General features: G+C 41.2%; 1 protein-coding gene across 6 annotated transcripts in view; it reads left to right on the top strand.

Annotated features, from left to right (window-relative positions):
- DST (dystonin) overlaps window positions 1–13,017 on the top strand; it is a gene marked incomplete in the record, with an annotated part of 422,913 nt that overhangs the window by 175,978 nt on the left and 233,918 nt on the right. For all 6 annotated transcript variants that reach the window (XM_064476599.1, XM_064476602.1, XM_064476600.1 and 3 more), the window contains 1 exon segment: window positions 342–403. In XM_064476599.1, coding sequence (XP_064332669.1) covers window positions 342–403 — 62 coding nt within the window.

Raw genomic sequence — 13,017 nt, 5'->3', positions numbered from 1 at the left:
AAGACCAGATGGGATGAAGCATGTGGTCAGGTGCTTCAGGAAGTTCACGGACGCTAAGTTCAAGGACACTTCCGGTGGTGGCAGCGGTGGGAGGGGGGCGCTCTGCAGCAGAGCTGCAGAGGGCATTCCCTCAGTGGAGCGACATGGCCAAATGCCACCCTGGGAAGAGTCCGATCTTCCTTACGGGTGGCCTTAACGCACAGAATTCAACAAGAGAATTTACATGCGCTAAGCAGGAGTTTGAAACGCGTTATTTTTGTTTGTGTGCGTAGTCACAGTGAAAGTCTCCTCACACTTCCTTATTTTACATCTTTTTTTTTTTTTTTTTTTTTTTTTTGCAGATGAACGGGACAAAGTTCAAAAGAAAACGTTTACAAAATGGATCAATCAGCATCTCATGAAGGTCAGTGCATATTTCTTTCGCATCTGGGGATGGGTTTACCTCCTGTAGAGTATCGTGCTGTTCCTGATTGGATAGCCCTGAAACTATCACTATCAACTGGAAAGGTTAACTCCTAGCGTATTTCATGTGCATTTCAGGCATCCGTAGTTATCTGGTGTGTGGCCTGTGGGTAATGGTGCGGGGCGGGAGGATGGGTACGCGGTGATTGCAGGGCATTCTGCGACGTTAGTAAAACCTCTCCATGATAGGACTCAAAAAAAAAATCTCAGCAGTTTAAGGAATATGTAAATATTGATTTGTTTGGTCACAGAAAAGCTGCAATTCTCAGTAAGAGTTTTTTCCTTCCTCTGAAGAGTCCAACCAAGTTTTGGCATCAGATTTATGTGGGTGGCAGAGTTAGGTAGGAATAAGGTTGGATTATAGAGACAGAAGCCTAGACTCTGTTTATTTCCTGTACTTAGTACAACCCAAAAAGTGATGCTTCAGTCTTTGTGTCTCTGTGAAGCAGTTAATGGTCATGGTTCTTAAATTAAGATTCTTGTGTGCCACCGGTCACTGAGAAGCTGATGTAAGCTCTCCAAAAAAAACACATGTGTACAAAATTTACATACAATTTCATGGAATTACTGGATCCGACCGAAGGTGTTCTTTAAATCTCAACTAAAGAGCGCATGGAATTTCACAATTAGCTTTTTTCCCATATATTCATTTTCTTTTTTTTTCATCAAAGGTTATTATAAGATATTGAGCATAGTTCTCTATGCTATACAGCAGAAACTTTAAAAAAATCTATTTTATCGTATTACAATGAACTCTTAGTCACTTTTTCCCCCTTTTGTGGACAGTCCTAAAGTTGGAGAGAAGGTACTGTGTTAAGTCTGTTGTTTGGGACTTGGAAAGCGTTTTCTCCCACAGAAACATTATTTTAATGTTATATTCTTAAGCGGTCCTCCAGATCTCCTTTAAACCAGCATGGAGCATAGAGGGATGGTGCTAATAATGTAACAGCACCTAACGACCTTCTCTAAAAGTGATGTTTATTTCAGAAGGCATATCAGAATTGCCTGAGAGAAGTTTTAGTCCTCTCTCTCGTCACTGTCTGACAAAATCCTTTTCCCAGATTCTGACATGTCCTTCAGGGAGGTCATGCCATCCCCACGCCATCTGAGACTCACTTCCATAAGGAGCTTCTGTTACTTTTGGGGGCTGAATCTTCTGGGGTGTTGGCAGGAGATAAAAGATGGAGACCGTCTGCCTTACGATGCTCTTGGGAGGAGCATATGGTGAATTCTAATGAAGGCAGACCAGCAGTGTCCCCCTCTCCCCCAGGCTTTGGTCTCACCCTGCGTGTTCCACGTATATCATGGGAGAGGGACTCTTCCACGGGCTGGAGCAGAGACGCGCTGATGTGAGGGTGGGGGTGCGGGGCGCTGGCGCTGACTCCCCTGGGAGCTGGCACAAGACAGGTGTCCACTGAGGACCTGCTGTGACCCTGGCGTGCCGGGCTGGACCACTCGTCCTAGGAGCGGCCCGTCATTGGGGTGAATGAGCATTAGGAGGCTGCCTTTAGCTAAAAATTCAAAACACTGGTTGAGCTGTTTGAGGACAGAGGCTGCCTTGTTCACCCCTAGGGCGCATCCTGGTGCCTGGCAGGCGTGTTCTCATCGTGTGTAACCCGCATTACGCATGTGAACTCACTTCCGACAGCCCTCCGAGGTGGTGTAGCTCAGTGGTTACACACACATAGCCCGCAGAGTCAGACGGCAAGGCTTCAAATCTCGATTTACCTGGAATATGTGACCTCTTTCTTTGATCAGAAGACAAATCTCAAAGATTTAAGGCTTCCTTTCGCTGCAACATAGTACGAATTAGGAAAGTAAGTATGTTATGCACAGGTCATTAGTTAGATGCCAGTCCACTTGGTTAGGGTTTTAATCAAATTAGCTTATTTGTTTCTTGAAGTAGGTCAGAAGTTAAAATTTACTCCCACTAAACGAAGAGCTGCTTTAGAGAGGGGGACAGCCGGATGGCCATCTTGGCTGCCTCACTGTCGCTCCTGAGCCTCTTGTTCTGTTTTGCTGTGGAATCAGCTCAAAGCAGCCTTGCCTTGTAATCCTTAGAGCTGTGCTCTCAAATTTCTGACACAAAACTCAAACATGGGAGAACATGGTTTTTAAATCTTCTATACTTTTATGGCTAGAAGTTACCGCGTTAACCTCAAGTGAAGAAAAATAATTAAACATCCCAAAACGTTCTGGGACACCAGGCTGTTTAGACTCGTGTTGTGAATTAATCAGAGGCAGTTCGGCCTTCGTGTGAGCCTCTCTGCGTTCCACCCAAGTGATGATGAGAGAAATTCTGGACACTTTCGCTGTAGGTGGCCATTTGATCATCATCCGATCAGCAGGAACTATAAAATAAGTATATGGATTTTAGATAAAAATCTTAATATTAGAAAGATATTTCTCCTGTATTGATTTTGCCATCTTTCACCTGAAATAGGGAACATATTCAGGGAGGAACAGGGACAGGAGGGAAGCAGGTCCCGTATCTTTCTTGCCTGACCGTGTCCCTTTTCCGTGAATGAAAAGTCTGTTATTTGAAGAGCCTTTAATAAAATGAGATCACGTTGTATGAATGTTCAGGGAAAGGGTGACCGTGAGAAGTGAGTCAACACAGAATGAAAGAGTGATGGCTGCGGAAGGAGAGGAGAAAAGTGGGACTCAAATCACCGAGATAACATTTGGGTCATTCTGTGCATATTTGGTCTGTTTTGTCAGTTTAACTGTAGTCCTTCCCCTTAAACCGTAGGGAAGAGGGGCTGGAGGAGAAAAGAGAGAAGAAAGGGGGAGCTCAAAGCAGGAAAGGGTGAGGGATGTCTGCCCCGTGTCCTGGGCCACCCCCCACAGCCCTGGAGTTCTGTGTGTTGGGACCAAATTCTGGAGACTCTGCCCTTGGCTTAGCTCCCTGGGAGGGCTGACTCAGGTGAGGGTGTGCTTCCTTCACTTAAGGAAGGGGAAACTTGCCGCAGCTCCCCTGTCCAGCTGAGTAGTATTCCATTGTATAAATATACCACAACTTCTTTATCCAGTCATCTGTCAGGGAACATTTAGGCTGCTTCCATGTCTTGGCTGTTGTAAATAGTGCTGCTCTGAACATTGGGGTGCATGTATCTTTTTGAATTAGAGTTCACTCTGGATATATGTCCAGGAGTAGGATTTCTGGATCATATGGTAAGTCTATTTTTAGTTTTTTGAGGAATCTCCATACTGTTTTCCATAGTGGCTGCAGCAAACTGCATTCCCAGCAGCAGTGTAGGAGGGTTCCCCTTTCTCCACAGCCTCTCCAGCATTTGTCATTTGTGGACTTTTGAATGATGGCCATTCTGACTGGTGTGAGGTGATACCTCATTGTAGCTTTGATTTGCATTTCTCTAATAACTAATGATATTGAGCATTTTTTTTTCCCACATGCCTATTGGCCATTACAAGTCTTCATTGGAGAATTGCTTGCTTAGATCTTCTGCCCATTTTTGGATTGGGTTGTTTGTTTTCTTGTCATTGACTCGTATGAGCTGTTTGTATATTCTGGAAATTAAGCCCTTGTCATTGGCATCGTTTGCAAATATTTTCTGCCATTCCATATGGTGTGGTTGATTTTTAAAAGTTTGTATGACTGAGAAAAGGAAACATTGTGGCACTTTTAGATAATTGCTTAAGTTACGCTTATGACCATATGTGTAAACGTTGTTCCTTAAAATACTTGGTTTGGATTTTTTAATAGAGCTTTTTCTCCAGAAAAAAATTAATATAGCCTTATTTTATTTATCAGAGCTAAAATTACATTTGTTGAAAGTAAACAGATTGCTTAATTAAAACGTATATTTTGCTGGTGAGGAGACGTCTGTGGCTTTTTTCCAAACGTATTTGAATTTTAGCGGTCTGCTCATTCAGTTGTGTGACTCAGCCTGTCCTTAAACTGATTGTTCTGGCAGAGAACTTTTCCCTTTTGATTCATCACTCTTCGGAATAGATTTAAGAATAAAGTCTAGTTAACACACTCACTGCCTCGACAAGTCTCCTCACACACTGGATACACTGGATTATTTACCTTGAATATCATGTTCTTGAGGTGAACTGTTGTTGTCAGCAACACTTACAGATTAGTCTTTAGCGTAATTTAAATAATAGTACTAAAACATTAGCTGGTTGTTATTGGAAATACCCGTGACAGACTTCAGTTAGCTAAATCTTACCCCCGAGAATCTTTCTAAAATACAGTTTACAGCCTTCTTCCATATTTTACAGTATTTATTTATGTCCATTCTACCTGTGGTACTTTATACACTAGAAGATCTTATGTCACTCTTTAGTTTTATTTATTTTGATTTTGAATTTTTGTTTTTGTTTTATTTATTTTCCTTTACTTAAAACCCTTTAATGCAGAAGCTTGTTCTAGGTTTCATTAGGTCCCATTTGTTTATTCTTGCTTTTATTTCTTCTAGGAGAAAATTTTTGAGATGTATGTCAGATAATGTTTTGCCTATGTTTTCCTCTAGGTGGTTTATTGTATCTTGTCTTATGTTTAAGTCTTTGATCCACTTTGAGTTGATTTTTGTATAAGGTGTAAGGGAGTGTTCTAGCTTCATTGTTTTACATGCTGCTGTCCGGTTTTCCCAACACCATTTGCTGAAAAGACTGTCTTTATTCCATTGTATATTCTTGCCTCCTTTGTCAAAGATGAGTTGACCAAAAGTTTGTGGGTTCATTTCTGGGCTCTCTGAGTGTGTATATGTCCATGTATGACTGAAAAATTGTGCTGAACACTGGAATTTGACACAACATTGTAAAATGATTATAAATCAATAAAAATGTTATTTAAAAAAAACCCCTTTAATGGTTGTCTACTGGTCTTAAAATTAAATTACAAATTCTTAGCATGGTCTATTTAAAAAATTTTTTTTTAAATATATTTTTATTGAAGTATAGTCAGGTTTCAATGTGTCAATTTCTGGTGTACAGCAGAATACTTCAGTCATATAGGAACATACATATGTTTGTTTTCATGGTCTTTTTAATTGTAAGTTACTGCAAGATATTATAATACAATACAGTTCCCTGTGCTATACAGTATAAACTTGTGTTTTACTTTTATTTAGTTTTGTCACGACTGATCACGCGCAGTTCTGTCTTGCTGTCTAGAACTTTGTAAGGTGATCATGTAACAGATGGTGCCCAAGGTCTAAGTACCTTCTCAGTGTTTTCCTGAACCCTTTACAGATTAGAAGATTCTTTTTAATTCATTGTTTGCATGGACCCAGAGTTACAACTTGAGCCATGACTGAGAAGCCACATTCAGGAGAAATCATGTAAGGGGAGGAACAATTTTTACCAGGTTGGAGTCTGGAGAAGTTCATATAGTGTGTCTTCCTTGCATTGGATCCACGTAACTGCCAATTTAGAGTGGAAATATGTCCTTCAACACTGGTTATCTGTACTGTCAATTTATTCCTTCACGCTGTGTAATAGGATGTTCAGTCTAAATTTCACTTTATTGATATGCAAATGCATTTGGAGACCAAGAGGCCTGGATTCCAGTGTTGAACCACACCCTGTTACTAACCTGTTTGGTTACCGTGCGGGAGGCACCTAACTGACTATTACATTTTAATCTCTGTCCCATCTGGTCTTTGGAAGGCTTGACTTACTTATGGCATAGATAGCCTATGCACATTGTGAAGCCAGCAACTTCCTGGCTGCATTGAATCTTTCACACTATTCTTTGTTTTGTGATTTGGTGGCTGGAAGGAAATGTAAGTCCCCAAGCTGAGAACACAGTGATGACTTTTAGGGACCAGAAAAAAAGCTGTTTGCTCTGTGCTCTTGCCCATTGCATGTTTTGTGAGTCCCTTAATCAGCTCTGGGCACAGGTGAGATAGGAGAATTTTTGAAGCATTGACTTTGCAAAGGGCTAACGAGAGATACGTTTCCTGCAGGGATAATGCAGGTTTTGGCTCTGAAGTTTTGCAAATCAGATAGTTTTTCAAGACCTTCGACTTACACACGTGGTTCTTAAACTTCAGCTGCATCAGATTCACATGGGGGGCTGGTTAAAATAGATTATCCGGCCCCTCCCAAGGGCTTCTGGTTCACTGGATCTGGGGGTGGGCCTGAAAAGTTCCATTTCTAACAACTTCCCAGAAATTGGGTTTCTCCCAAAATGCTGATACTGCTGAGCTGGGGCCAGACTAGGAGAGCACTGGTTGTAGATGAAATGATAAATACTGTAATGAACCATCAGTCTCATTTGATCTAACCAACAAATGTGCTGATAAGGTTTAGAAAACAGCAGTAGCTGTTGCCTCTCTGCTGCATGGTAGGCACTTCACAGTGTTAGTACTGACACCGATCATGATCGTAACGTTAACCGCTGACACTATTTGAGAGCAAACCACGTGTCAGGACCTGTCACTTCATGTCTTAATGTATTTAACTCTCACAACAGTTCTTACAGGCAGGTCCTGACTATTCTTAATTCCCCGCATTACAGATGATAAAACTGATGCCCAGAGAGGGTCTATAATTTCCCCAGGTCATGTGGGTAATAATTCCCAGGATGCGTGTGGAAGATAAGGCTAAGAGGGATTACGTAGGTTGGACAACTGTCTGAGGAGGGAGTGAGGATTACACCCCCGTCTGCCCGACTCCAGATCTTGCATTAAAACCTTAAGGGTGAATTTGGAGTTGAGCAATTAAACCTAGAGGGGGAGGCTGAGCTTGGCTTTGGACTTTGGTCTAATATCTTTACAAATACGATGTGACATGTGAGTTATTTCTGTTGTGGTATAAGAGATAGTGTATCCAGTGTGGGAAAGGTTGAAAGCTGTTTTGGGAAATGTCCGGGTAAAGGCCCAAAGTGTAGGACTTAGAAGCAAATCAGGTTTTTCTAAATGTGAAAAATAGTTGATTTGGTAATTTTGACAATTTCAAGACAGTAAGAGAGAACATAGAGGAGTCTGATGTGGTTCCATGTAGATGAACAGTAGCTTGGGACTGAGAAATTCTGAATATCTTCTCATTGTGAAAATTAATGATTTCTTTGTGATAAATTCCTGATGAATTAAAAAAATAGTCCAATAGAAAATAAACTTACGGTTACCAGGGGGAGAATGGGGTGGGAAGAGATAAATTAGGGTTTGGGATTTGCAGATACTAACTACTATATGTAAATGGATAAACAAGTTTCTACTGTATAGCACAGGGAGCTATATTCAATATCTTGTAGTAACCTATAATGAAAAAGAATATGAAAAGGAATCTATGTATGTACATGCATGACTGGGACATGATGCTATACACCGGAAATTGATACAACATTGTAAACTGACTATACTTCAATTTAAAAATATTTTTTAAAATAGTAAACTATATTTTGAACTTCAAGTTAATTTATGGCAAGAAGACAAACCATTTCCTTTCTCCTTGTGAGAGTCGTTGGAGCAATTACAAGTGATTTTAGTGTTTATTGATAAAAATGGTGAACCGCCTTTTCGAATTAAGAACCCCCAAATTTTACTCAGTGATTCCATCAGATAACTTTAGTTCCTTCTTGTGGTCAAATATACTTTTTCTTCCTCTTGAGGAGTGGGTATAGGTCAGTGGTAGAGTGTGTGCTTAGCATGCGTGAGGTCCTGGGTTCAATCCCCAGCACCTCCATTAACACTTTCTTCTTCCTCTTGATTTCCTTATTCTCGTCGTTCCTTCTGCTACCATCACTACCATTTTTTGAGTGCCTGCTCTGGGCTGGATCCTGGGTGGATGCAGTATGCAGGTTGTCTGGCTGAATCCTTGCATAACCAGTGATGTTCAGGAGGCTCAGGGAAGACAGGTGCCTGCCCAGCCTGAAGGGGCGGGATGTGGCAGAGCTGAGTCAGTCCTCGGTCCTTCTGGGTCCGCAGGAAAACTACATCATACTGCACAGCTTGCCACCCTAGACAGTCAAATGGTTGAGGAATGATCAAGAAGTGAAGACAGAGAAGTCAGGAGAAGACAGGTGCATTGCTCTTTCCCCGCTCTAATTTCCCCCAGCATTACTTCAAGTCCTTTACCGTTATGGTTTGGCCTCTTTAAATGGCCATAAATTTTTATTTGCATTCTTCTCTAATCAATAGACTTTGTAAGAACTTAGAGATACAGATGAAAGTATATGTGAAAAAGCCAAGCAGCGTTCCTGAAGGGTCACCCTTTTAGCCGGAGAAGGGCACTGACTAAGGCATTTTCAAAGAAGAAAAACTGAACACTTTGATCAGTGGTGTAAACGTAGTCTAAATCATGATACATAGGGCTTCACATCAGAAAATGTGTCCGCGTCCCGACGTGCGTGAGGACAGGGCTGTGTCTGTTTCACTCAACAGTGTATCTCAGTGTCTGATACACTGTTCCCCTCAGACCACTGAGGGGTTTGCTGCTGGATGAGTGATTCTGAAAGCAAACGCAGCTTTTCTTCCTAGGTTATAATATAGAACTCTTCTTTTTTTTTAGGTTTTTTTTTTTTTTTTTTGGTGGGGATTTTTTTTTCAGTTTTTTTGTTGTTTGGTTTCTTTTTTTTTTTTTTTTTTTTTGGTGGGAATTTCTTTTTGTTTTTAGGTTTTTTTTGTTTTTGTTTTTTTGGTGAGGACTTTTTTCTAGGTTTTGTGTGTGTGTGGTGGGGGGCGGATTTTTTGTTTGCTTGTTTTATTTTGTTTCATTTTTGGTGTAACATAGACCTGCTGACTACCCTAGATAGGGAAGTAAAAGTGTTGCTTTGTGAGGAGCGAGCTGAAAGTCAGTGTGGAAGAGAAAGAACTTTGTGATGACATCCTTCGTTTAAAGCTGAGGACCCCTGTTTCATTCTAGGTATAGAAGCCGAGGCCCCAAGTCAACAGGTGGCTCAGCAAGGACCACGTTCCTGTCATCCTTCCGGTCCCTCTCATGTTTTCCCGGTTCTTGTAGGTCGTATGAAGTTCGCTCATACTAATAAAGGAGATTCATTTCTGTATCTAAGGTTACTAATTAGCTCTGCACGCTTATCTACTGTTCCTTTCATCTGTTCAGAATTTAGAAGGGTGTTGGCTCGAGCTAGATTTTTCTCGCTTGGAAATTCTCTCGTAACAGGTGGACAAAATTAAGGGGGTTCTCTGCAGCCTTACTGCATGTAGGGAAGGAAGGAGGCCTTTCCCTGCTATTCTTCCAGGTTCTTGGCGGGGCTCTATCACGAAAGACAGATGAACAAGAGAAAAGCGTACAAACGTATTTCATGAAAGTTTTGTGTGATCCAGGAAGAGGTGAGGACCGGAAGAGATGGTTACATCTAAGTGTTTTTGGTACTAGATTTGATGAAGAGTGGAGAGTCATGGGGAAATGTGACCAGACAAAAGCCAAGGGTAATCAATGGGGAGCTTAGGCAGGCCTGTGTGTTCGGACTCCTCTCACTGTCCCTCTGCCTTCTGAGATAACGATGCTCGCTTCCTCCGGGTCCAGCGAGGGCATCTCTCCCATGAAGGTCTCATGACCTGCTCCAGGGGAGGGGGAGGAGGCGGGATGTCCAGCACCTGCTGTTGCCCCGCTCCTTGGGCTGAAAACATCCAGTGTGCCAAGGCGCTGAGTTTAGGGTGGTGTGTCCTGAGCCCTGTCTTTTTAAAAAAGTTTTTTTATTTCTGGTAAAGTTACTTTTTTTAAAATTTTTTTTATTTGTGTTTTTGACGGGGGGAGGTAATTAGGTTTATTTGTTTATTTTTAGAGGAGACGCTGGGGATTGAACCCAGGACCTCATGCTTGCTAAGAATGCACTCTACCACTTGAGCTACACCCTCCCCTCCCTGGGCCCTGTCTTGTAGGGGGAGTTGGGTTTCTTTGAAGGTTATCTAAGAAATTCCTTTTCAGAGAATCTAATAGAAAAACCTGTTTCCAGGCCCTGGTCAGGGTTGGCTGTGCTGCAAACCTGAGGAAAAATCTGGAGACTTCTTTTTCTTTTTTTTTTTTTTTTTTGTTTTGGTGGAGAGGTTATTAGGTTTATTTGTTTGTTTATTTCTATTTTAATGGAGGTACTGGGGATTGACCCAGGACCTTGTGCATGCTAAGTACACACTCTACCACTGAGCTATACCCTGCCCCCAGAAACTGGCTTTAAAAGGGGCTGATAGAGGAAGCCAAGGAGCAAAGGAGGCAGAAGCCAGTAATGAGAGAGGGGTGAGGGGGCCATGCCCTGCAGGGGCAGAATTTGACACTGAAGGTGGTCGGGGTGTCAGAGGCCGTGATGGGTCACATTGGACTTGCCTAGGAGTTTGGAAACTGTTGCCTACATAATAGAGTCATTTGATTCTTAATGGAAGGGAGAAGAAATGTCTGTGCTGTGAGAAAAGGCAAGACTTGACTTCTAAAGATGCTGAACTGAGTGCCTGACGGCCTGGGCCGTTGACTCACGGAGCTGACATGTTCTGACGCTGACATTGGCTGAAAGAATTTCCGTTTTTTTCCTCTTCCAGCTTTGCTGAGGTATAACTGGCGTACAGCCCTGTACAAGTGTGGCATGTACAGCAGATTGATCTGACTCCCACACGTCAGGAAATGATGACCACAGTAGATTTAGTGGACATCCGTCATCTCGTAGAGATACTAAATAAAAAGAAAACAATTTTCTGATGATCGGATCTTCGGATTTATACTCTTACGAGTTTCCTATAGGACACGTAGCAGTGTTAATTGTATTAGTCATGTTGTGTATCACATTCCTAGTAGGTATTTAAGAGTTTTGTTTAACTGAGGTGGTTGACAGGGTCATAAGGTCAATTTCACGCAGGATTTTAACTGTTCTTTCATCTGCAAGGGTCCACGTGTGTGTTAAAGCTACACCACCCTCACTAATCACAAAGGGTAGAAAACTGGTAACAACTGTGGAGTCTAAGCCTGAGTTTAAAGATGCGCAAACTTGGTCAAGTGATACAGCTTTTTTTTTTTTTCAGTTGTTTTCTTCGAAGTGATAGTCTCACTTCCTTCATTTCCCACCCCAGTTTTATTAGACAGAGTTATTACAGTTGCTCATACACATTATATTACATGTAAATACATATGTACAATGTACTGCACATTTTTTTTTAGTTTACAGATGTGTGCTGATCATTGTTCCTAAGAACAGATCAGAGCTTTAGCTTTTGAAACTTACATAGTCATCAAAGGAGAAGAGCCAACCGCAAGGCGAGAATCCACAGGATGCGGCGGTCCCACCATAAGGGGCGGTCAGATGTGCTCACGCATGTTCAGGACATCAGTCATCTGAGTTACGGATGATAAGTAGTTCATTTGTGCCCTTAAGTGATGTGGCACTTTTGAGGCTGTGTGTTCTTAGCTGTAAAGTAGTTATTTACATTTACCGGACAGGTCAGCTCAGTCACCTCGTAATCTTGAAAGGACAGCTGACAGACAAGTCTCTCTTTTATTGGTGCTTTCTCTGAGTCTTGTCACTTCACTGGAATAGTTGCTATCGAGTGACATGTTCTGAGGAACTTTTAAATCATAGGTCCTTTTTTATTTAGTTGTTTTGTTGAAGTACAGTTGATTTACAAGGTTGTGTTAATTTCAGGCACACAGCATAGTGATTCAGTTATATATGTGTATAATTCTTCATATTCTTTTCCATTATAGGTTATTATAAGATACTGAATATAATTTCCTGTGCTCTACAGTAGGACCTTGTTGTTTATCTATTTTATACATAGTAGTTAGTATCTACTAATCTCTAACTCCTGGTTTATCCCTACCCTCCTTCCCCTTTGGTAACCACAAGTTTGTTTTTTCTGTGACTCTGTTTCTATTTTATCAATAAGTTCACGTGTCATTTTTTTAGATTCCACATATAAGTGATATCATGTGGTTTTTTTCGTTTCTCTTTCTGACTTACTTCACTTAGTATGATAGCCTATAGGTCCATTCATGTTGCTGCAAATGGCATTATTTTATTATTTTTATGGCTGAGTAGTATTCCATTGTATAAATATACCACAGCTTCTTTATCCAGTCCTCTGCCGATGGACATTTAGGCTGTTTCCATGTCTTGGCTGTTGTATACAGTGCTGCTATGAACACTGGGGTGCATGTATCTTTCCAAATTTATAGGTTCAATTTACATCAGACAACTTTAGCTTAATGTTAATCTTTTCGCTTATGATGCATTCATGTAAAATATCCACTTTGAACAACCCGTTTAGTTACCTACTTTATTTTAAATTAAAAGAGAGATACATTTCACCAGTGGAAGTAGCAAAAACTCTACCTTGCTTTGGGATTTTCCTACAAGAGGTGTATCATATGCTGTAGAGGAAATACAGCACATTCCTGCAGTGCCATTGCTTAATATTTATGCGTGGTGTTGAGATGCATTTGTGAGGGAGAATCAATAACTGAAATAAATGTTAAAATATCTACAAACATAACATGGGCAAGAATATGTTGTATTTTAATTACTTCCTTACAATGCACTTTATTCATTCCCTGCCAACATTTTTGGATTCCATTGTCATGAAAACAAAATTGGCCCAGGAATGTGCCAACCTTTAAATTGAATGTCCATTATGGGGGTGT

The sequence above is a fragment of the Camelus dromedarius genome, chromosome 19, assembly GCF_036321535.1.
Source record: "Camelus dromedarius isolate mCamDro1 chromosome 19, mCamDro1.pat, whole genome shotgun sequence".
Classification (NCBI taxonomy): Eukaryota; Metazoa; Chordata; class Mammalia; order Artiodactyla; family Camelidae; genus Camelus; species Camelus dromedarius.
The sequence above is the reverse complement of the archived record's forward strand: the minus strand, read 5'-3'. Positions and strand labels throughout refer to the sequence as shown.